Source organism: Natrix helvetica (genome assembly GCF_964273705.1).
Source record: "Natrix helvetica genome assembly, chromosome: 3".
Taxonomy (NCBI): Eukaryota; Metazoa; Chordata; class Lepidosauria; order Squamata; family Natricidae; genus Natrix; species Natrix helvetica.
In genome coordinates, this window is record NC_138549.1 from 31213226 (window position 1) to 31237173 (window position 23948).

At 35.6% G+C, this 23948-nt stretch overlaps 1 protein-coding gene across 2 annotated transcripts; it reads left to right on the top strand.

Moving 5' to 3' along the window:
- On the top strand, positions 1 to 23948 carry TMCO3 (transmembrane and coiled-coil domains 3). 2 transcript variants are annotated; one of them, XM_081946265.1, is made up of 14 exons: positions 1 to 79; positions 1254 to 1503; positions 3502 to 4326; positions 4999 to 5178; positions 6316 to 6507; positions 7686 to 7814; positions 9314 to 9406; positions 11380 to 11566; positions 13096 to 13213; positions 17276 to 17471; positions 18286 to 18436; positions 19148 to 19227; positions 20444 to 20593; positions 22986 to 23948. In XM_081946265.1, exons 3-14 carry the CDS (start codon positions 3880 to 3882, stop codon positions 23097 to 23099), a joined length of 2037 nt encoding a protein of 678 aa, XP_081802391.1. In that variant the 5' UTR covers positions 1 to 79; positions 1254 to 1503; positions 3502 to 3879; the 3' UTR covers positions 23100 to 23948. The 2 variants fall into 2 exon arrangements, with proteins under 2 accessions (XP_081802391.1, XP_081802392.1); XM_081946266.1 differs by lacking the exon at positions 1 to 79 and adding an exon at positions 297 to 408.

Here is a 23948-nt window from a genome sequence, read left to right on the forward strand (position 1 = left end):
TTTCCCTTCACTACATTTCCCACAGCTCACCGCAGCCAGAGGCCAGGAAACTACAACCCCCAGAAGGCGCAAAAGCCGGGTAAGCGAAGCTGACGGCGGCTAGGTGGTCCGGAGTTGTGCTCCCCCCTCGACCCCCGCCCGTCTCGCGGGCCGTCGCAGGGCGGGCTGGGCGAGGGCCGAAGCCTGGCGCGGGTTCGGCTGTAAAGGGCGGCGCCGTTCAACCGCCGTCCGCTCCGATGGGGCAGGACTGAGGGAGCACCATTGGACACCTGAGAGCAGGAGGAAGGGCGGGGAGGGGGCTTGGCGATGGGGACGTGGCTCGGACTCTCCTGGCTGAGGCGATGCCAATCGTCCGTCGGCGGAGCCGGGGGAAGGAGGAGGAGGAGGCGGCGAGGGGCAAATACAGCGGTAGGTGGATTGAAGGGGTGAAGAACGCTGAGGGGCGGTGGCGCCCTCAGGGTGTTTCTAGGGCAGGGAGAGGTCGGAGAGGGTTTTGTTGTTGTTGTTAGTTGCGAAGTCCTGTCCGACCCATCGCGACCCCGTGGACAACCTTCCACCAGGCCTTCCTGCCCTTTATCATCCTCTGGAGTCCATTTAAGCTCACGCCGACTGCTTCGGTGACCCCATACAACCACCTCATTCTCTGTCGTCCCCTTCTTCTTTTGCTCTCAGTCTTTCCTAGCATTAGGCTCTTCTCCAGTGAGTCTTTCCTTCTCGTTAGGTGGCCAAAGTCTTTGAGTTTCCTCTTCAGGATCTGGCCTTCTAAAGAGCAGTCAAGGTTGATCTCCTCTAGGATTGACCGGTTTGATCATCTTGCAGTCCAAGGGACTCGCAGGAGTCTTCTCCAGCACCATAGTTCAAAGGCCTCAATTCTTTGTCGCTCAGCCTTTCTTATGGTCCAACCTTCACAGCCATACATTGCAATTGGGAAAACCATAGCACAAAAAACCAACCACTATGTGCACTTTAGTTGGCAGCGTGATGTCTCTGATTTTTAGTATGCTGCCTACGTTTGCCATAGCTTTCCTCCCCAGGAGCCAGGGTCTTTTAATTCCTTGGCTGCAGTCCCCATCTGCTGTGATCTCGGAGCCCAAGAAAGTAAAATCTGTCACTGCCCCCATTTCTTCCCCATCTAATTTGCCAGGACTTGAAACGGTTGTTACTCTGGTTTTAATTGGGATGGAGGGGGGGAGGGAGTGGAAACAGGCCCAGGAACCATTCCTCTCTTTTCCTTCCTCTTTATTTTTCGGTAGAAATTAGCAAAGAGCGTGTGTACTGCTGCTGGTTTTTTCCTCCCCTTCAAATATGCCCTGGAAAGGAAAAAGGAGGCTTTTCTAAACTGGTTTTTGTTTGAACCTGGACGTACCAAGACGCTGGTGATGAGCCTACCCTCAAATACGATGGGGTTTTCATTACAGCAGCTTCGCTCCCATTCAGCGCACTTAGAAGGAGGTGGGAGAAATACCTCCTGAGCAGCCTTTTTCTTCCTGTGGTGTTTTTCAGGTATGTAAGTCAACGGTGATTTATCCTCTTCAACTGCTGGCTTTGGGGATGGAAGCTCACTAAAAGGCACGGGGGGGGGGGGGGGAGGCTGGTTTTTGGCCTTATCTATGCTTCTATGCTATATTCTCCTTTGCATAAATAACTCTGTCTTATAGGCCATCAATATTAAAAAAGACAAGTAGGTAACCTTAAATGTTTCTTGAAACGAGCTATGTAGAAATGTATATACACCTACCAAATTCCTCTCTCTTTGCTTTAACTGGTGTTCTAATGAACATTTCAAATGTGCTGTTTGTAATATAATGGATTTATTGCTTCAACCTCTACAGTAACACCTTAAGCTTACATCCGAACTCTGTTAAGCAAATAACTATGCAAGCAGCTATTAATCAATAGCAGCTGGCAATCCATCATTTTGATAAGTTACGGCCCAGTTTACTTTTTTCCCAGTGTTTGGAAGATTAGTAGTGAGGATGATTTAGAATTGTGATTTTGCTTGAAGATGGTGTTTTCTGTCAACATTAAAAATGCATTACAGGAGTACATATAAGGTATAATTAGTTATGAACTTAAAAAATATAGCTATGAACTAAAAGGTTAACAAATGTGTACTCTAGAAGTACCAACAATAGCTGGAATATACACATTTACTGTCACTATGGGAACAGGATAGTAGATGGGCAGAAGGCAATATCAGCAATAGTAGAGGGTAAAATGTGGACTGCACATTGTAGCTGTGCTATTGAAGATTGTAGGATGAAAACAGACTAGAAATGCTGTAAAACAAGAAGATCTTGAAGGCATTGTCTCAGTGGTTTGACAAATATAAAGAAGGAAACTGTTAAGCAGAAATGTGAACTGTTCTAGTAAAAAAGAAACCACCCATCTGATAAAGGCAGGCAAGAACAGGATAAGAAGAAAATATTACAAGTTAATATGGAATAGTTGGATAGGATAAGAACATGATAGGGCAATGGCTACAGGGAATTTAAATGCAAGAACTATACAATTTAAATTAGAGTGCATATGTGTATTGATTTTAAATATTTTACATATGGGGATGGAGGCACTTTTGGAATTTTGAGAATATGCTGTGCATTCATAATGAGGAATTATGAGTCTTGCCTACTAACGTTATGGCTATAATAGTGAACATTTCCCATGATGAGGTTGCTTCACGCTGTATCATACCCACCAGCCTAAAGATTCCTTATCATTTCATTTCACTTATGTTTTGCTCACAGATCTGGCCAGGTGGGCACACTTCTGAACAAACCAGAGTAATCTATCATTTTTTATTATCCAAGCAAGCCTGCAGGGCTTAGAAGCATTTTAATAAACAAATACGATATTAAAGCCCTGTGATCTCCTTTGTAGTATGCCAACTTCTCATTTAATTTTATTTCAATAAAGTTTTTTTAAAAAAATATATCAAGAGAAGTGGGGTAGTGGGGGAGATGTATACAGGTATTATGTATTTATGGTACTCTAAAATAATGTGAGGACAGAATAAGATTTGGGGGGGGAAATCAGGAAGAGCTTATCCTAGAAGCCCAGGAATGGGGAAATACTGTTTTAGATATTAAGGGGTATGTTCCATTTGTGTAATCAGTTAGCAGCCAGCATTGTGGGTAAGGCTGAAGCTAAAATTCATTGCGACTGGATCCAGAAGGAGCAACACCCTTTTTCTTTGTTTGTTTTAGCTCTTATACTTTGTTTGCAAAACAACATTTGTAGTTGGAAAAGATATATTGGAAAGTGGAAGTGAAGGAAAAACAATATGAGAGAAACAGAAAAAGAGAAATGAGAGCCCTGTGTGATATCTGTTTGAATGGCAGAAAGAAGTGATGCGGGAATTTATATAGGATGGTAGATTTTTAGTAAGGAACATTAAGAATATGGAAATATGTAAAGTAATATTCATCCTTTTAAAAGAAAACTTTGAATTTTAATTATTGTAAAAAATAACCATTTTACTTTTATTGTTTTAAAATACAGCACTGATACTGTCAATTATCTACATAAGACGAAACAACCATATCCAGGGGGAAAGAGATTAGGATATTCTTCAGTTCAGTTCAACCTTTCAGTTTTGAAAGATGTTAACTGGTGTTATGTTTTGGACCAAAACCAGGCAAAGAAAGAGGTATTTCTAATGCAAAGGAATTTAAATGTGAACAAAGAGGAACCTAATCTAGTTTATCCTCATGTTTGCCAACATTTGAATTCATATTTAATTCAGAGGTCCTACAGTGTGTTATAGAGAAACACTCATTAAGTGATCTTACTGTATGCATATTTGAAGTGCAAAAGACTTATGACAGAAAGTTTGGCATATTTTCTAAGTGGCATTCCACAGCCTGTAAAAACTGGACAATGAGTATAACTAGATTTATTTCACTATGGGTACTGGCCTTACTGCTTTGCTGCCAGCTAATAACCCATGCAGAACACGAGGACATAGTGAAACATGCAATAAAGCTGCATCGGGGAAGGGGAGTTGCTATTACTCAAAAGAAACAGTGGCTTATAGAAAACTGCAGAAAATTATCTGGACTTTTACATCAGAAAAATGTGGTTCTCAACAAACTGAAAAGCGCAATAAGAGCAGTGGAAAAGGATTCAGGATTGTCATTGGAAGAGAGAACTTTTCAAGTTCACACATTTGAAATTTTTCAAAAAGAACTAAATGAAAGCGAAAAATCAGTCTTTCAAGCAATCTATGGGCTCCAAAGAGCTCTGCAAGGTGATTATAAAGATGTTGTAAACATGAAGGAAAGTAGTCATCAGCGGCTGGAAGCTTTGAGAGAGGCCGCAATAAAGGTAAGCTCTTTGGGACCTTCAAACTCTTAATGTTTTACAAAGATGAAGCATGAACAAATAGCTAAACCAAAAGCTGAAGATATTACTCTTTTGCATACCCAACATTCAACATTGCTTTCCTTTTACAAAGAATGTGTAGGGTCAAGCGATTACAAAATATAGTTCTGCTATCTGAAAGAACTTCAGTTAGAATAACCCAATACATCCTTCATTTCGTCTTTTCTGCCTGGGCAGAGGAAGGAAGCATCTTCCTCTCACATTCATGTGCATACTTTTCTCACATTAGACTACAGCATAATATGATGGCTTGCTCGGCTACTTGTCTTATCTCCCACAACTTTATATGAAAGTATGCAAGCCAAGCTGAGCTGCTTTGTGGGGAAAACAGTACAATACAAATATAATACATATAATTGTGACAGTAGAAATAATACATGATTTTGTGTTGTTTTTTCTATTCTAAATTAGATAGCTCTTTCTCATCTTCAAAACAATATTTTAGAAATGTGAAGTATCACCCAATTTTATTGAATAGCTTGCTGCTACTAATAGCTAAAGGCACAGAAAAAGCTTTCCTCGGATTTTTCAGGCGGCCATTTTTTTCATTAAAGTCAAAATTTGGCAAAGCATTTTGAGCTTTGATTAACCATTCAGCTTAATATATTTTGACAGGAGGAAACAGAATATGTTGAACTTTTAGCAGCAGAGAAGCATCAAGCTGAAGCCCTGAAAAACATGCAGCATCAAAATAAAAGTCTGTCTATTCTTGATGAGATTCTTGAAGATGTAAGAAAAGCAGCTGATAGACTAGAAGAGGAAATAGGAGAACATGCCTTTGATGACAACAAGTCAGTAAGTTTATTTAGAAACACTCTTTCTAGCTAGTAAATGAGATAATTTGATGTTTTATTTTCTCATTTTTCCAAAAAAACAAGTTTCTGAAAGAAAACAAAAAGCAATTATTCTACTCCTTGTTGGAATGTAATTTTTAAAGACTATGAAGTGTGGAGGAATAAAAAAAATCAAAATATATTTCAACACTATGAGGAAATAGGCAAGTAGTAAAAAGTAGCATAGCATAGCTGCGCTATTCTGTGTAGCTGTAAAAAATAGCAGTTACGTATCCTGAAGTTAAAAATATGAACAGTAAAATAATAGATATTTAAGGGTAATGTTATACCCTTTGATCTGATCTATAGAGTCAATTCAGCCTATGCCAGAACACATAATGTTCCAAGAGAGGTTCATATTAAATTTCTAAGAAAAACTACAAGAGATGAGATTCTGAGTGCACAAAGGGGGCAAACGTTAAAATACAAGGAGAGAGATAGTCATCCTGAAACAAATCCCAAAGAAAGTCAGAGATAAAAGAAAAAAATATTCATTTTTAGCAAAGAAACTATTTGAAAAAGGGGTTTGGTTTCGTTGGCTTCTACCAGAAGGGATGTTGATATTCTGGGAGGGTAGCAGAGTTAGAATTAACACAACCATGGAGCTGCCATAATTTATTCCCTTTTCCACTACCCTTTTTCCTAAAAATTTTGTAAAACCAATAAAAAATTTTGTTTAAAAAAAAAAGGGTAATGTTATACCCTGAATATATGATAAAGCAGTATAAACTGAAAATATAAATTCTTCAGTGACTGTGCTTATATATACTTGAAAATTATTGCATCCAAAAGCAGTAGATGCATACCTTAATAGTTTTCATAGTTTTCCCCTTTTTTAAAAAAATATCAAGACAATGTGGTAAAAGGAATTTTTTAAAAAATTGAATTTATCTTTCATATTCAGCAAATGGCTTCTGATGTTTTTTCTCTCTCAGCAGGCTCTCTGAATCCTCAAAAATCTGCTCAGTCTCAGCTCTTTGTGGGAGGATGGAAGGGAGCAGAAGAGAATAAAACTATATTTGTAGATAGGAATCTCAGTCTCAGTACGCTGAGTTTTGCTTTAAATAAATTAAACATAAGAATTTTAATTCATTGGCAGGTGAGAGGAGTTAATTTTGAAGCCGTTTTAAGAGTGGAAGAGGATGAAGCAGATAGCAAAAGAAATATTTCAAAAAGGGAAGTGGAAGATGATTTGGGTTTAAGTATGCTTATTGATTCACAAAACAATCAGTACATTCTTACAAAGCCCAGAGACTCAACCATTCCACGTGCTGACCATCATTTTATAAAGGTAAGCTGCTATAAAGGGATATTATTAAAGGTAAGCTGCTATAAAGGGATATTATTGTCTATACATTTCTCTTTGAATGATACAATACTAGAAGTTTCAACAGAAGAAAACTGAATTCAACCATGGTAAAATTTTGTAGTGAATCAAGAATTTCAATTAAGATTACTGAATTCATCTCATTATTATCTTCATTGATATGCATTGTTAAGAGAAACTTAAGCAATAAAATATTGTCTTAAGTTTTGGCTGTATATGATGGAAAACAAGTATTCTGAACTTAGTCTGTTTCTTTGATAGTCCAGTAATAATATTTATGTAAGTTGCCATTATATAATTGCATTTATATGCAGTCATAATTCTTCTGGACTCAGCTTGATCATTCATTTGGGAGGCATCATTCAATAAAAAACCTGGATTTAGCTACCAAAATATATTTGCAATAAGTTGTGGCTGCACTTGATGCATTTGAATATCCACTTGAATAATTTGGGTTATATATAATGTAAATGAACATAACTTTACAGTTAAATTTATTATTGATCCCAGTGGATAGGAAATTTGATATGTATTACACTGTACAAAAAAGAATTTAAGTTTCTGGAGTTTCTAGATATGTACTTACTTTAGAACCATGTTCTCCAATCTTCATGTCTTCCAGATAGGGAGATTCCAATTCCCCAAATTCTCTTTAATTACCATTGCTGGCTGAAGAGGTCTAGGAATTGAAATCCAGCTATCTGGAAAATGTCAAGTTTGGGAAAGATTGCTTTAAAATAAATCCTATTAAGATGTTTCCTACGGAAAAACACATCCAAAGTTCACTCCTGAATCTATTAAAACTGCCCAGTTTAATTGTTTGAAACCTTCAATTGGGTGAAATGGTGCATCATAGGCCAACATTTTAAAATCAACATAGAACGAATGAGCTGATTGATAGAATGAATCCAAAAGCAGGACCAATGATTTGCATGGATTGAAATTTGGCAAAGGTGTGGCCACTTTAGTGCTGCTACATTGCTATGTTACTGCAGTCAGTAACACTGACTGTTAGTGTAGAACATGATGAGTAATAGATGGCGAACAGTGATGAATTGTTAGTGAATTACTTTGTTCCAGGATGGGTTGCATTGATTGCCTGGATCTTTTCATCAGTGGTGTATTTTTATTTTATTCATTAGGATATTGTGACAATAGGAATGCTGTCTTTGCCTTGTGGTTGGCTATGCACAACAATAGGATTGCCAACAATGTTTGGCTATGTTATCTGTGGAGTACTTTTGGGACCATCAGGGTTAAACAGTATAAAGGTAAGAGTATATTGGGGGTAGTACTTGTTCTTAAGTATCAGAATGCATCTTGAAAAATGTATTTGTAAGAAATAAGCTACTCAGAAATTTAATTGGGATATTCTGTGACAACATTTGAAAATAAACTTTTTCTGTTTCAAGGAATAAAAGTTGAATTAGATGAAATTTAATGTTTGGTTATAGGTAGTTTTTTACTTAAACCATTTGTTAGTGATCATTCAAAGTTACCACAGCACTGAAAAAAGTAACTTATGACTGTTTTTCAAACTTATGACCATTGCAGTATCCCCATGGTCATAGGATCAAAATTTGGAAGCTTCCATATTTATGATGGTTGTAGTATCCCAGGGTCATGTGATCACCTGTGGCGACCTTCTGACAAGCCAAGTCAATAGGGAAGCCAGATTCACTTAACAACTACGCTGCTAACTTAACAACTGCAGTGATTCACTTAACTGTGGCACGGAAGGTCGTAAAATGAGGCAGAATTGACTTTACAACTATCTTATTTAGCAACAGAAATGTTGGGCTCAGTTGTGGTTGTAAATCAAGGACTACCTGCAATAAGTATTTATTATTTGAAAATTACGAGTTAGACAATATCCATCCAAAATTGAAAAGGAAATTATCTTAAGCGATGAACTTTTTTTAATTCCAAAACAAAAAGGATTTTTTAAAATAGAAATTTAATCATTATAATTTCAGTAAGCATATAAAAAGTCTGAATTAAAAAATGTTTATTTAATGTAATTTCCCTGTTTAATTTCAAGGTATATTCCATTGTAAAGAATATGTCCTGTTAATAATAAACACTAGCAAATAAGCAGTAGCAAATGAAGTGGTATATTTGGCCATTATATAGGTTTTTAAAAATTTATTACAGAATACAGGTAGTCCTTGACTTTCAACCATTTGATTAGTGATTGTTTGAATTATAATAGCACTGAAAAAAGTGACATGATCAGTTTTCAAATTTATGACTGTTGCAGCATCCCTGTGATCAAAACTTTAGCATTGGCATATATTTATGACAGTTGCACTGTCCTGGAATCATGTGATTACCATGTGACCTTCCTTTCTGACTTCCAACAAGCAAAGTCAATTTGGGGAAGCTAGATTCCTTTAACGGCTGGGGGATTCATTTCACACCTGCAGTCATTTGCTTAAAAACTGGCCATAAAGCTTCTAAAATGGAGCACCTAAAAACTTCCTTGTTTAGCAATGGAAATATTGGGCTCAACTGTAGTTGTAAATTGAGGACTAACTGTATATTAGATGCAAAGAAATGTGGCTATTGTGATTATATATATATATATATATATATATAATCACAATAGCCACATTTCTTTGCATCTAATATACAGTTAGTCCTCAATTTACAACTACAGTTGAGCCCAATATTTCCATTGCTATATATATTGGTAGGAATTCAGTCCAGATGAAAATTTTAAGCAACTGTTATAATAAGATTGTAGCATACTGAATAGAATGTTTTTCAGTCAATTGTGCAGGTAGAGACATTGGGAGAATTCGGTGTATTCTTCACACTGTTCCTGGTTGGTCTGGAATTTTCTCCTGAAAGGCTAAGAAAGGTATTGTTCCATCAAACTTATGTACAGTAGTACTGTAAATTGTTTTTAAATATGAAACCTAGCATATCTGGAAGAGCATTAGACTCATTTCCATTGATACCTGATTTTCAAAATGAAGGAATTGTTTTGCATTGTCTTATGTGAGGCAATTTGGTGGAGTAGCTAAGGCCATCAGGCTAGAAATTTGGAATTCATGAGTTGTAGTCCCACATTAAGCACAAAACCAGCCGGATGACCTTGGGCCAGTGCCTTTCTCTCGGTCTTGCAGAGAAAACTGCAGGGACCTGTCCAGGCATGTTCTGACAATTGGACATGTTTGAATAGAAGACAAAAAGTGTCATATAAACATGTATATAAGTCAAAATCTGAAATCTATAGTAGCACAGCTAAACAGAGCCCTTGTCTAATTAGTAAGAACTTAGCAAAAGAGAAAGCTTAAGACAATTAAAACTGACAGTAAAAAGTAGGTTGGGTCTAATTAGAAGAATCTGCAAACAGAAGGGTACTTTCTATATACTGCAAGGATATGATCTGCCATAAATGGAATTCCCTTTGTGCAGAGGTGAGAATAGATTTTTGAAGCACAATGGGAAGTTTCAGTTTGTTTATTAAATTTATAAACCGCCCCCTCTCCCCGAGGGGACTTGGGGCGGTGTACAGACAGAAATAAAATATACAATAAACAACAAAATACAAAACCTCAGACAAACAAATTGAGCACAAAGTCTGTACAATAGTCATAAATTAACTAATGATTAAAACCAATTAAAACCAATTAAAATACCCCAGAATTTAAAATTTAAAATACCGGCCAGGAAGGTCGGGATTAGATTATGATTATGATTACGATTGGGCCAGGCCGGCTAGTTGGAACAGGTGGGTCTTGAGTTTCTTACGGAAGGAGTGGAGATCAGCAGTAATTCTAATATCGGTGGGGGGGGGAGGTCGTTCCAGAGGGTAGGGCCCATTACAGAGAAGGCCCTACTCCTGGGCACCGCCCGCTGGCATTGCTTAGCGGACGGTACCCGGAGAAGTCCCTCTCTGTGAGAGCGAATTGGTCGCAGGGATGTATGGGGTAGGATGCGATCCCGCAAATAACTAGGTCCTGAGCCATGCAAAGTGGAAGTGATGTCAGGAGGGTTTTTTTAGGGGGAAAAATGGCAGTTCTTTTCACTAATCTTACCTTTCTTAACTGTAAACCACTGAGATTTTTTAATGGAAATTTGGCAATGTATAAATAAATACATAAATGTTGTGCCCTCTGAACATGTAGATCTTAGTTCCTAAATTTCCTTAGGTCATTGTCAAGAATTCTAGCAGTTTTGTCCACACATCTAGAAGACATCAAAGTTGCTCATGAAGTTTGAATTTAATTTCATAAGTTTTGATTGTAGGTTGGCTATCATTTTGCAAAAAATATTACTGATTAACAAAATAACAGGTTTTTGTCATTTGTATTTTAAGTGCCCCTACCTGTGCCACATATTACAGCATTGCTATTATTCCAAAATTTCAGGATCCAAATGTTGGACCCCAATATAGTAGCATTTGAGACAGATATATATAATGATGATAGTAACAATTAGGTGGTTTGAATACAGATTATTACCAAAATGGGCTTCTATGTTTAAGCCTATGACTAGAAGAAAAAAATTCTTAACATTGTAGCCTTATTTTCTTTTGGTAATAATAGATTTTTTTTGAACCTTTCTATTAGCTTAAACATCTTTGAATTTCACTGATATACAGATACCCAAAATTTGTATCTATTGTTGAAGAAAAAATGCTGTTGGACTTTATGCTATTTGGTATTTTGAATGTCTACAAATATTGGCAACAAATATGATTTTGAAACTCAAAAGAACTTTTAGCATCTTAAATAGTTGCACATTTTTAATCAGGCTTTAGTATTCTATTGAAAATAATATTGGAAAATGCTAAAATTCAACTCTATGTTACAATTATTCTCAAAGGTATGGAAAATATCTTTGCAAGGACCTTGCTACATGACGCTCCTGATGATTACATTTGGCTTACTCTGGGGGCATTTGCTACAAATCAGAGCAACTCAGTGCGTTTTCATTGCTACTTGTTTATCATTATCAAGCACACCATTGGTATCTAGATTCCTTGCAGGGAGTGCTCGCGGAGATAAAGAAGGTAAGTCCAGTGCAACTTTTTCATTAGAATACAAACGTAGGCACATATAAGAATTTTAAAAAGGGATGTAAATAGTATTTTTGATGGTTTTTGTTGTAGAAAAGTGCTTTTAATTGACAGAATTTTGAAATGCTATAATGACAATTTTGAACATGAATGCTCTTAGTTATTCCAATCACATATAGTTCTTTGTCCAATCTATCAGTTGATCACACTTTATATGACGAACGCTTTGTGTTAATGGTTGGTGACATCAAATCTCTATGTTGCTCTGAACAATTGAGATCAGTAACTAATAACATGAGTTAATATATATTCCTTATATATGGCAAACATATTTCTTGATGTTGTATTGTACTAAATAACGTCAGCACTTGTGAATTTGAAGCTTTGTGTATCAAATAATACCAGGCTTGATAATTTTAGAAATATATGATGTAAATAATCTTCATAAACTCAAGTTAATATAACAAGGCATATAATTTTATATTTAGTGAATCTTTGTTTTTTCTCTGGCATTGACAAAAGTTTAAAGTAATAATGAAACTAAATTCTAGGTCATGGATATGACCGAAAAAGGATTCTTCACTTCTTCTGTAGTACAGAAAGCTGGAGTCATTCAGTTAAGGTGAATAATGAAAAAGCTAGTTCAGTCCAGTCCATATACTCACTTTCTTCAAATACATATGGTTGAACTTTATGTATTTTCTATGAGAAGAAACTGGAAATGGCTATATTGAAATAGTTCTATATTCATCTTCTATGTCTTTCATATCTTGTCAAAAAGTCTGAGTTTACTTTTTGAAGACTTACGGTTGCTCCTATCTATTGAAGTATCTATAATTGAAATAATTACACAATTTCGTGTATTTTGTAAAATTACACATGAAACTTTTGGCTTTGCATAGAAACCCTATGAAAGAGTAGTCAGATAGCAGAGAGGAGGATACCTATTCTTCTGAAGAGGCCAGTTAGCTTCTTTCTTGCATGTTCATTTATAAACTACTACTATAGATGGTGGCATTAAAGTAAGAGATGTTTTCATTCCCCTTCTTTAAGAAAAAGGAATAGAAAACTGAAGTGTGACAAATTAATTACTCCTTTATTTGTCATGTATATTTATTTTTGCTCTCACTTTATTTATTAAATATCTTTGAAAAATCGCAGAAAAATATACAGCATAGGATAGTTTTTGGAAACATTAATGGATTGCAGCATATAACGTGGAATAGAAATAGGACTCGAAATCTGAGGAATGGAAGCAGGCATCACATTTTACTGTATTTCTGCATCCTGAAAGGGGCACCCATACCAGCATTTTAAATAAATGAAATAAGAGGCTTTTAAACATGTACAGAATATTAAAACTCTGCTTGCTTGAGGAAATAAAAGGTAATTGATTTTTGAATACTGAAAGTCACATATACTAAATACAGATATTTACATGATCAGTTAATTTTGAAAGTAGACAATTCTTATTAAGTGAAGTGTTAAGTTTCATATTATAGTGAGTGTTTCTTGCCTAACAGGTGAAATCGATTATAGCAGTGTTCTCCTTGCAATGTTGGTGATGCAGGATGTACAGCTTGGTTTATTCATAGCGGTAATGCCAACTTTTATTCAAGCCGGATTTGGCACACATTCCAGGTGATGAAGCTAAGCTGTTACGTTATTCATTACATTTTTATCTTGACATTTTGCAAAAAAAAAACTTGGGTAATATATATGGAGCATTTAATTTGTTATATCCATTACTTCACATTTAGTAATCAATTTGCTATAGATCTTCAGATTCCATGAGACCAACTCTTGGGGAAGCTTCTGATACTGTTATTTCTGAAAAAAAGTAAAAAGGGGAGGAATGAAACTAAGAATAATCAATAGTAAAAGTGAAGAGGGTCATTGCAAGAATGAGAGAAACTAATTTACCTAGGATAAAAAATTCCCAAATCTAGAAAAAAATCAGTGTTGCTAAAAAATTTAGTTGATATTATGGAAACATTTATATAAACTGATATACCAGAGTATGAAACACCTAAGCGGCAAGGCACCTCCTGGCGTTTTAACAAATAGATGAACTTTTACAAGCAGATCTAGATGCACTGATGTGGCCAAATCAAAGCCACAATGAAGTCTGGTTACTAGTATATTGTTGCTGGTACTGACAGAAGAGTTCTTCAATTTATAAGGGTTTAGACAATTTTAGAATGGAACATAAAAATATATTTTAATATTTCATACAGTTCAGAGGCTAACTAATTCTTGAAGACACTGGAAACTTACACTTTAAACAGTTGAACAATACTTTTGGAATGCCTCAAACTCAACACTGGAGAAGAGATGGACAGCTGCTTGTCTGAAATGGTATAGGGCAGTGATGGCGAACCTTTTTTGACTGTCGTGCCAAAAGCGGGGGGAGCACGGGGGGTCATGTGGCGGCGTGCCACAACCATATGCATAATAATAACCGTGATGGCGAACCTGTGGCACGCAAAGCCATTTGTCAGGGCACGTGAGGCATTGTCCTGTCAGCTGTCCAGCGCGCATGCGCGCGCTGTCCAGCTGACTTTGGCCTTCTTTTGAGGCTGTTTTTCGCCCTCCGGGCAAACTGGAACTTCAGGAATGGGCGTCTGGTTTGCTCGTAGAACTGTTTTCCGCCCTCTGGAGACTTTAGGCTCCGGAGGGCAAAAACTGGCCCTTTGAGCAAACCGGAAGTAACTTCCAGTTTGTCCTTAGGGCCGTTTTTTGCCCTTCGGAGGGCGGAAAACGGTTCTACAAGCAAACCAGATGTCCATTCCTGAATTTCCAGTTTGCCCGGAATGTGCGCTGGCCAGCGGACAGGGCAACGCTTTGCGTGTCCTGGCAAATGGCTCTACGTGCCACAGGTTCGCCATCACGGTTATATGCTGTATTTTAGTAAATATTAGTGGGCTACTTTAAATCAGATGGTTTCATATTATTGATATTTAATAACTATCAATGTTGTACAGGTATATTACTTATCAATGGACAAAGATACTAAGAAATTGTATGGCTAATGAATGATAGGAAAGCAAAAGTTAGAAATATGGAAGAGTCTCAATTCCAAAAATATTTTAGTTAAACATAGTAGTGTAGGGGTAGTGCAATGGATTTTATATAAATTTTATATAAATAATATTTACAGACTACACCTCCTTTGAGCAACGTGAATGGACTATTTAATAGGAAAAAAGCAAGTAGTGTGATCCAATTGGCTACAACAGACACAGATTGTGAAACAAAACATGCTTATGATGATGTCACATGGAATGGTTAAACTTAGAAATTTAAACAGAGTAGGTATACTAGCAAGATATGATTAACAGGACATTCAGTGATATAAACAGGCAAGTTTCAAAAAAGTCAAAAAGTTACAAGATCAGCTAACATAAGTTGGAAAATGAGAGGACTACTTTTGCTGTATTGATTACAGTAAGATTTTGTCGTGTAATGGATAGAATGTGCAAGCCTAACAGGTATGTCAGAATACTTAATGTTGATTTCCAGATTGAAAAATTCAAGAGACCATTGTGTAAATTAGCAGCTGTAAATATCACTATTTTCAGTGAAGAAAGCTGCCACATTAGTTCATTAGGTTGCTGTCAGAAACGGAATAAAAAAGTCTGCCCCTAATGTTTGTAAAGAAATATTGGTTCTAAATTTGAAATACTTCAGTTGCTGGAATTCTTGTAATCCCAACCATTTTAATAAATCCTGCTAAAATGAACTGAGAATTGCAATTGAGAAGAGATAGCTACAGTAAGGTTTGAAATAGAAAAACAACACGCATCAGAATAGGAAAGGGAGTGAGAGAAAAATGCATATTATCTCTATATGGTTATCTTATTCAGTGAATACGATGGCAGGAATGAAATAAATGACATTTAAAACCAAAATAGAAGGGCAAATTGCTGAGTTGAGAGTTGCAGGCAGTATCACTTTGTCATCTGAAACTGAGTAGCTTATAATGAAAATGAAAAGTCTGGCTTAGTGTTAAATATTAAATAGATATAATGTCATGAGCTTAGTTAACTTATTGTGAACTTTGAAAAAATGAAAGTAGTACTTTTGTTTTCTTGGCTTCAAAAACCAATAAGGAAGGGATCATGTGGCAAATAAAGAGGAGACTCCCTTTTCTCTAAGGAGGATGGCAAACTTAGAAAAAAGTGATCAGGGTATTTCCATGCCAGTAAAGCTCAGACTAGTTTGTACAGCTTTGCATTGTATGCCAATTGTACCCATTCTTGGATCAGAAGACTGCTCACAGTCACTCATGCCCTGATTACTTCCTGAGTGGACTACACAGCAATACACTGTGCATGGGGCTGCCTTGAAGAATATCAAGAAGCTCAACTGATGCTGAATTACACATCTGCCCTGTAAGGTCATTTGCCAGTTTGCTTCCAGGTCCAGTTCACGGTGCTGATTTTGACTTTTAAAACTCTTCATGGCACGGGCCACATTATTTAAGGTGCTACCTCTTCCCAATTACATCTCTCCATCCTATTAGATCCAACAGAAGAGGTATGTTCTGGATCCCATCTACTAAGAAGTTATATCTGGCAAGATCCATGGATTGGATCCTTTCTGTTGTGGCACTCATCCTTGTAATGTCATTTATTCCCCTTCCCCAAGTGAGATTGGCCCCTTCTACCATCTTCCTAACTATGCCATCAGCCCTGAGGATCTCAAGGGAATGGTGATCCTAAGGTGGAGTCACTGTTCATAGTATATAGTGCTCTTGCCTTACCTTTTTAAATAATATCAATGGTTTTAATGATATTAATATTGTTACTTTATGCTTGTATTGTATGCCACAAACAGCCATAGATATCCATATAAATGTGATTGATGGATAAATAGTTAAAGCAATGCTCTCTTGACTGATCAAGTTTATGCTCCTTTTAATTAATCCCAGGCTAATATTTGCTTTTTAACTACATCTCTCTACTGGCTCTAGTTTCTGTTCATAAGGAGACCTGGGTCCTTTGTACATGTACACGTGCCAAGGCAGGAATTCCCAGTCCTGTCCCTGTACCTTACCCATTTTTTCAACACAAATGCAGAACTTTATATTTCTCCCTGTTAAATTCCATCCTATTCATCTCAGTTCATTGCTCAAATATGTCAAGATCTTTTTTGAATCCTTTCTTTCATCTAAAGTATTAGGTACCCTTCTGAGATTTGTGTCATCTAAATTTTTTGTAATTATTCCATCCAAGTCAGTCATGAAAGTGATAAACAGCACAGGACCCAGGATAGAATATTGGGGCATATACTTAGTATTTCCTACCAATCTGAATTAGAGTCTTTAATGAGAACTTTGGGGTATGGTGAACTGTATTTGTCAAGATTAAGAGAAGTAGAAAGGGAAGGCAATATTTGAGATAGATGCATGTATCAAGAAGATTACAGGACTGGAAAAGCTACAGGTTACTCCTGGAGACAGGAATAGTTGGTATGTATTTATATTTACTATTATTTTTAAATGTCAAATCCAACTCAGAAATGTTTATTCCTTGATAAAAGTACAACATAAAACAGTTACATCTTAAACTCTCCTCTGAAATCAATGTTTTTCTTTTAGAGTAAAATTATAAAATATATATGTTTGATAATACATTTGTAATAAGAAATAAATTGAGCAATTTAAAAGCATGAGATTGATACTGGCTTTCCCCCCCCTAGCATTATCAAAGAAATGCTAAGAATATTGATGCTGATTGGACAAATCCTCTTCTCCCTGGCTGCTGTCCTGCTTATATGTCTTGTTTTAAAGACTTACCTGATAGGACCCTACTACCGCAAGTTGCATATAGAAAGCAAAGGAAACAAAGACATTCTAGTTCTAGGGATATCTGCTTTTATGTTTCTTCTGTTAATGGTAATTTTTACAAATATTTATATTTTTGACGTGCTGCTTATATACCATAATAAAGTGTTATACTTGAAAACGTATAAATAATTGTAAATGAAAATATAAGTTTCAATCATAGAAGTTAAATCTATAGTAGGATGAAAACTGTAGGTAAATGTTTGGAACCTAACTATTTCCGGTTTGATTATATTAATGCATTATATTGCATATTTATAGATAAATGTGAATTCTTACAAATTGGATCTGATAAGCCCAAGTTGGTAATACCTCACTGATCTTTAAAAGCTAATCAGGGTTGAACCTGGCTAGAATTTAGATGGGAAATCAGCAGAAAATAGGCTGCAGGAATTAACAAGTTAAACTAGGCTATGAGGACACCTTGATTTCTTCAAATCAGATACAGGTAGTTCTTGATTTACAACGGTTCATTTAGTAACTGTTCAAAGTTACAACTGCACTGAAAAAAATGACAACCATTTTTCAGTCAGAAAGGGATATTATGTTTATATGTTCTTTGCAGTAATACCCATCTGATTTGTAACTTCAAAAAATGGATAGTACACCCTTTTGAACTTAAAATGGGGATTAGGTTTCTGAGTCCTTAAGATTTTACATAACTCATTGTCATGTGTTGAAGTTAAAGTTCCTATAGATTTACAATCATGTAATTGTGTGTAGAATGTAGTCATCTATTGGGTAATGTGCAACATATCTTAATTATATAATCTGATATATGAATACAAGTGTACATTACATGTACATTATATCTGTGAAAATAAAAACATTCAGATTAATTTTATGTATTTCCATTTCCTAACAGCTCACAGAGCTATTGGATGTTTCAATGGAATTGGGATGTTTCCTGGCAGGAGCACTTATTTCTTCTCAGGGTCACATGGTTACTGAGGAGGTTATATCCTGTATTGAACCAATACGTGACTTTCTTGCTATCATATTCTTTGCATCTATAGGTAATTTATTATAGAATAAATTTAATGAATGAAATTTAACATATTATTATTAAGCATGAAGCATAATACAAGTTTCCTAAATCTAGGAAGATTGCTCTTCTGGAATTAGAAATGGCTCATGTGGAAGAGACAGAGTAAGAGAAACTGATAGATAAAAGTATATGGACTACTTATTGCAATATTCAATTTCCACATTTTTTGGAAACTAATGTAAACAATGGACCTAGAGGATAAATGATACCAGCCACTACTACCTCTTGTTCTTTTCTGCATTTTAGCCCTTTATTGGAACCATGTTGATGCCTTACTAATATTTTCTGAATTATATTTTAAACAATTATTAAACCTACACACTATTAAAACCTTAAAAAATGACTTATAACCAGCCATTCAGAAATGTGATTATCAATTAGGTAGGACAATTTTGCCAAAAAGAAAAAGCTGAAGCAAAAAAAAAATCAGTAATAAATTAGAGAGACAATAATCATGAACACCCCCACCCCCACCCTTCCCAAGGACTACAGATAAGGGCATTTTCAGAAAATATTTCTTCCACAAGTGTCATACTTCAGACTAAATATTGCTAATATATTGTCTTTCAAAATTTTGGAAATGAAGGTCATATATTTTTCCATTTCAGACCTGGAAAAAGCTTGATCAAATTGTCAGGAAAAGTAACAAGAAGCATTCTTTTTTTTTTTTCGTTTGCAGGTCTTCATGTATTTCCCACTTTTGTAATATATGAACTCACTGTCCTGCTGTTTCTTACACTTTCAGTGGTGATAATGAAGGTATTAATATTTTCTAATAGTGTTAAATGTAGATTTATACTGTGTATGATTACCCCCCATGCATGCCACAGATGTTATGTATAGCAGACAACTGGCAAGAATAACCAAACTTACTAGTATATACATTGGGTGTCTTTTCAGAAATCATTGAAGAAATAGTGGGCTAGCATACAGTTTAATACTCTGCTTTCACTAATGCTATTTTAATAATTTGATGTTATTAAATTATCAGTTGTAGGCACTATAGTACAGGATTGTGTTTTACAACTGTTGGTAGGTGTTGAAAGTATGTGTCAGGTATATGTTAGATAAGAGATATGTATAGATTTATATATTATATAATTATGTAATATATAACAGATTATAATGAATGCACTATTTTGTTCATTCTTTCTCTAGCGCAGGGCTATCAAACTTGCGGCCCGCAGGCCAGATGCGTCATGTACTGGCTCCGCCCCCAGTCAGTTTAGCGAAGGGGGAAAAGTCCCAATACATCATGTGGTGCCGCCATGACACTGCGAGTTTGACCCCCCTGCCCTAGCATGTCACAATATAATCAAAAGTATGAGTTAATTGAGAGCTGTTAAGTATTTGACTATTTCTTGCTAGTTTTTTTTTAACCTGTAAACCTACAGCTTAAATCCCATGTCCCTTGAAGCTGGCAATGAATGGTTCCATCCAAACATTTTTGCAGATAGCACTCAAAACAAAATGCCCCAACAGACCGAGATGTCAATGGGGAAACTTAATTTATGCAATCTAAACTCCAGGAGGCTGCCTGATTTTAATCCATATTTTATCATCCTCTTCTATGTATTACAGTCCAGAATTTGAAGTTCAAGGTTGCTCTTTTTCTTTATGGAGTCATCTTGAAATAGGAGACTGCAGTACATACTGACTGTATGAGAGATTGCAAAATGCCATTTGTGACAATACTAGCCCTTTTAATATGTGTCAACACATTAAATGTGTCACACATGTAAAAAAGAAGTGGGATTTGGAACATGCAGTTATGGACAACTTCTTTACTTTTTTTAACACCCCCAGATGGCTCTGGAATTACCTGAATTGGGTTCTATCATTGAATTCTTCATATCAATATAGTTCATTTATGACCTTCATTTTGACTTTTTAAATTTTTCCATTGAATTTCATTGTTTTTTAAAAGATAAGCTTGTTTGTTCCACTATTTTTTCTAAAATCTTTCTCTCTCAAGTTTTTCCTGGCAGTACTTGTCCTTTCTATGATTCTTCCAAAGAACAGTCAGTATATCAAATGGATTGTATCAGCAGGCTTGGCTCAAGTCAGTGAGTTTTCCTTTGTCCTGGGAAGTAGAGCACGCAGAGCTGGTATAATTTCTCGAGAGGTGAGCTATGATTGGTAGGGTTTTTTTTTACATTTTGAAGGTTGTAATAAAATGTTAATCTAGACTCTATATAGTTTCTTCTGTCACTTTATTTTCAAGAAACAGTAACAAACAGACAAGGACAGTTGATTAATCCTTTTCCTTCAAACTAGTTTTCCATTAAAAATATTCTCCATAAAAGACTGAAAAAAAAATATATGGGAAAAATTCTTTAAAATGTGGGGAAATCTATCATAAAGCTGCTTGTGGGAAGGGAAAGTCTTAAATAAGCTTATAGTCACCTTGTTGCAGTTTTCAATTTCTCAGGAGTGTTTAATTTTCAGACTTTAGTTTCCCTAGTCACATATATGACTTCTCAAATCTATCACACAGCAGCTTCCAAGTTCTGAACACTGAACAGTGTACTGAGAAATAATAAAACTGTTAGCAAAGAATCAGAAGCAGACTTCAATCTCCATAAATAAAAAGTTAGTAATTTGGAAAAGTGGGGTGGAGGATTGCAGTTCCAGATGGGGAGGCACTTGTGATTTTTATTTTCCCACTACATTCCTCTGGACCTCTACAGGTATTCCTCAACTTACAACAGTTCATTTAGTGACCGTTCAAAGTTACAACAGCACTGAAAAGTGACTTCTGACCGGTTTTCACACTTACAGCCATTGCAGCATCACCATGTTTATACGGTGGTTAAATTCAAATGATTGGCAACTGATTCAGATTTATAATAGTTGCAGGGTCCTGGGATCATGTTTTTTGCGACCCTTTAACAAGCAAAGTCAAGGGGAAGCTAGAATCACTTAACAACCCATGTTACTAATTTAGCAACTTCAGTGATTCACTTAATTGTTGCAAGAAAGGTTGTAAAATGAGGCAAAACACACAACAAATGTCTCACTTAGCAGCAGAAATGTTGGGCTCAATTGTGGTCATATGTCGAGGACTACCTGTATTGACATTGTTGCAGAGGATGCAAGACATTTAGAGGTAATAAGTGAAAGCTGCCCCTACATTTCCAGTGGCATGAGCCAAGAAGGGCAAAAATCATGTGTGGTTTCTTAATGTAGCTTAAGTTTTCATTGTATTTTCTGCTTGGAGGAGGAATATCATCTTAAATATTCTTAAGTGGTGTGCTTGGTTATGTATCGTAACATAACAGGCTTTGGGCGTTACTCTGCCTAGAACAGATTAGTAGATTTGGAGAGGGGCTAGGGAGGTTGAATGCTGTTCTTTAGCTGTCCTCATGACACAGCATCAGCAGCTCTTTAAACTATCTGACATTTGAATCTTAAAGTCTTAAAACTTTGGTAAAAGAGGATTGCCGACATTTTAATGATCTGAAATCTATGAGGAAGTTGGAAAATTAAATGACACGAATACACGCTGAAGGCTAATACTAAAGTAGTGGAGTTCTGGAGACTTTGAATAAAAATAAATAGCATTGGGCTAATAGCAGTTTAGGATTGTCTGAAAGAGTTTATAATCAAGCTGTCCAGAGTCATTGACTGACATGAGTGAATGAATGAATGAATCAATGAATGAAATTATGAGGAAGCTAGGAAAGGAATGGAACACAGATCAGTCCATTCAATTTTTATACAATAATTTTTATTCAAATTTACAAATACAAAGATAAAAAATACACTCTAAAGAATTTTAAAAGAAAAATTAAATTAAAAAGTGCAAGGCGGCCAAAGAAAATACATATAGAAAAAAGAAATTCCTCTTCCTCTTCATCAAGACTACAAACAATTTTAATAACTTATCACTTTCTCTGATACCACAACTAAAGACCTTATTCCTTCTTTTTCATTATCAACAAACAAATTCTTAAAGTCCACTCATTTGATCCTAAGCAGGAAAGTTCCATTAAGTATTTTGTTAAATTTTGTTTCAATGGGTCTCTTCTTTAATTATAATTGTTAGTGTCCATTTAAAGAATCTGAGCCACGATGTCTCCAAACCCTCCACTGTTTTACAGTCTCCTCATGGAGAACATGTGTGGGTAATCCTGAGTTCTCATCCTTATCCATTTGCTGGTTTTTCATTCTGCTCCAGTTGTTCGCTCCACTTTATGTGGAGCCATCTTCAGTTTGCTATTGTTTCCCCAGGAGGCCATTCAAATAAAGAAATGTAGCATAGAAAAGTTTCTGATAGTGTCCTTGTCCCATCAGCAAGTCAAAATTGCATGCTGGCGTCTCCTGTCTTGGGGTGGTTAAGTCATTGCCAGGACATCCCAGAATATGAAATCTTAAGTATTCAAGCTGAACATGTTGTCCAGGTGTAGCACAATTATTTTATTTTTACAATGTCAGTTGTTTAAGTACTTATAATGTGTTCCTGACTTAAAATGCAAATAAAAAATGTAGATAACATTTTACTTTCCAATTTCTAGGTCTACCTCCTTATACTGAGTGTGACTACTCTAAGTCAGTTGCTTGCACCAGCACTGTGGAGAGCTGCAATTATGAAATGCGTACCAAGATCTGAAAGACGATTATATTCCTGAAAATCTTTAGTTCACGTGCTTCAGAGAAGGAAGCCTCTTTAGATAATACATTTCATATATGTATATTTAGCTTACTACAAGCCTTATACTGGTTTCAGTTCATGAAACAAAAATATATCATTTTTCATAATACATTTTGATTTTTAGAATCCTGAATATTTGTTAAATAGATTTTTCCAAAATTTGGTTTATTTTTTTTAAATCTATGAATCCAATAATTAATGTGCCTTTTAAAGGATTATTTTCCAGTCCATGCAGCAAATTAATAATTATAGTGCCTATGGTACTGTTAAAGAAAATCACTCAATTAGTATCTAGTCACACATTGGTCACAAAAGTTTTTTTCAAAGCAATGCAAGTTTTTCATTCAAATATAGGTTTTAAAACATGAGAACTGTAAATTATATTACTAAGAATATCTCACTGCATTATTTTTAAAAATAATTGCCTGTAATATTTATTATTATAATGATTTGTGGTCTGAAACATGGTTAATAGTGATCAGAAAAACATTTTTGTACTGATAACTGTTAATTAAAAGTATTCTTGGGGATATTTAAGCTTGTAGTTCTATTCATTGGATGTATAGCAGAATTAGAATTTGCTGCCATGAACTGGCCTTCTGTGTAAATAAATGATTAACTACTACGCATTTTCTTCAAATGAAAACAAATCCTTAAATTATATTGCTCCATAGTATATTGCATTGTTACTTATTAGAAATAAATGCACTGGTTATTCACTGAACTCAGCTAAATTTTTAAAAACCGGCACCCTAAGTAAGAATTGACAATTCTGCACATTCTTCACTATAAGAGTTTGTTATTTATTAAAACTGTTTTCAAAATA

Coding starts and splice junctions, on each gene's coding strand:
- TMCO3 (XM_081946265.1), top strand. CDS start 3,880: ATGAGTATAACTAGATTTATTTCACTATGGGTACTGGCCTTACTGCTT. Junction 5,179..6,315: donor CCTTTGATGACAACAAGTCA/GTAAGTTTATTT, acceptor ATTCATTGGCAG/GTGAGAGGAGTTAATTTTGA. Junction 11,567..13,095: donor TGCTCGCGGAGATAAAGAAG/GTAAGTCCAGTG, acceptor CTTGCCTAACAG/GTGAAATCGATTATAGCAGT.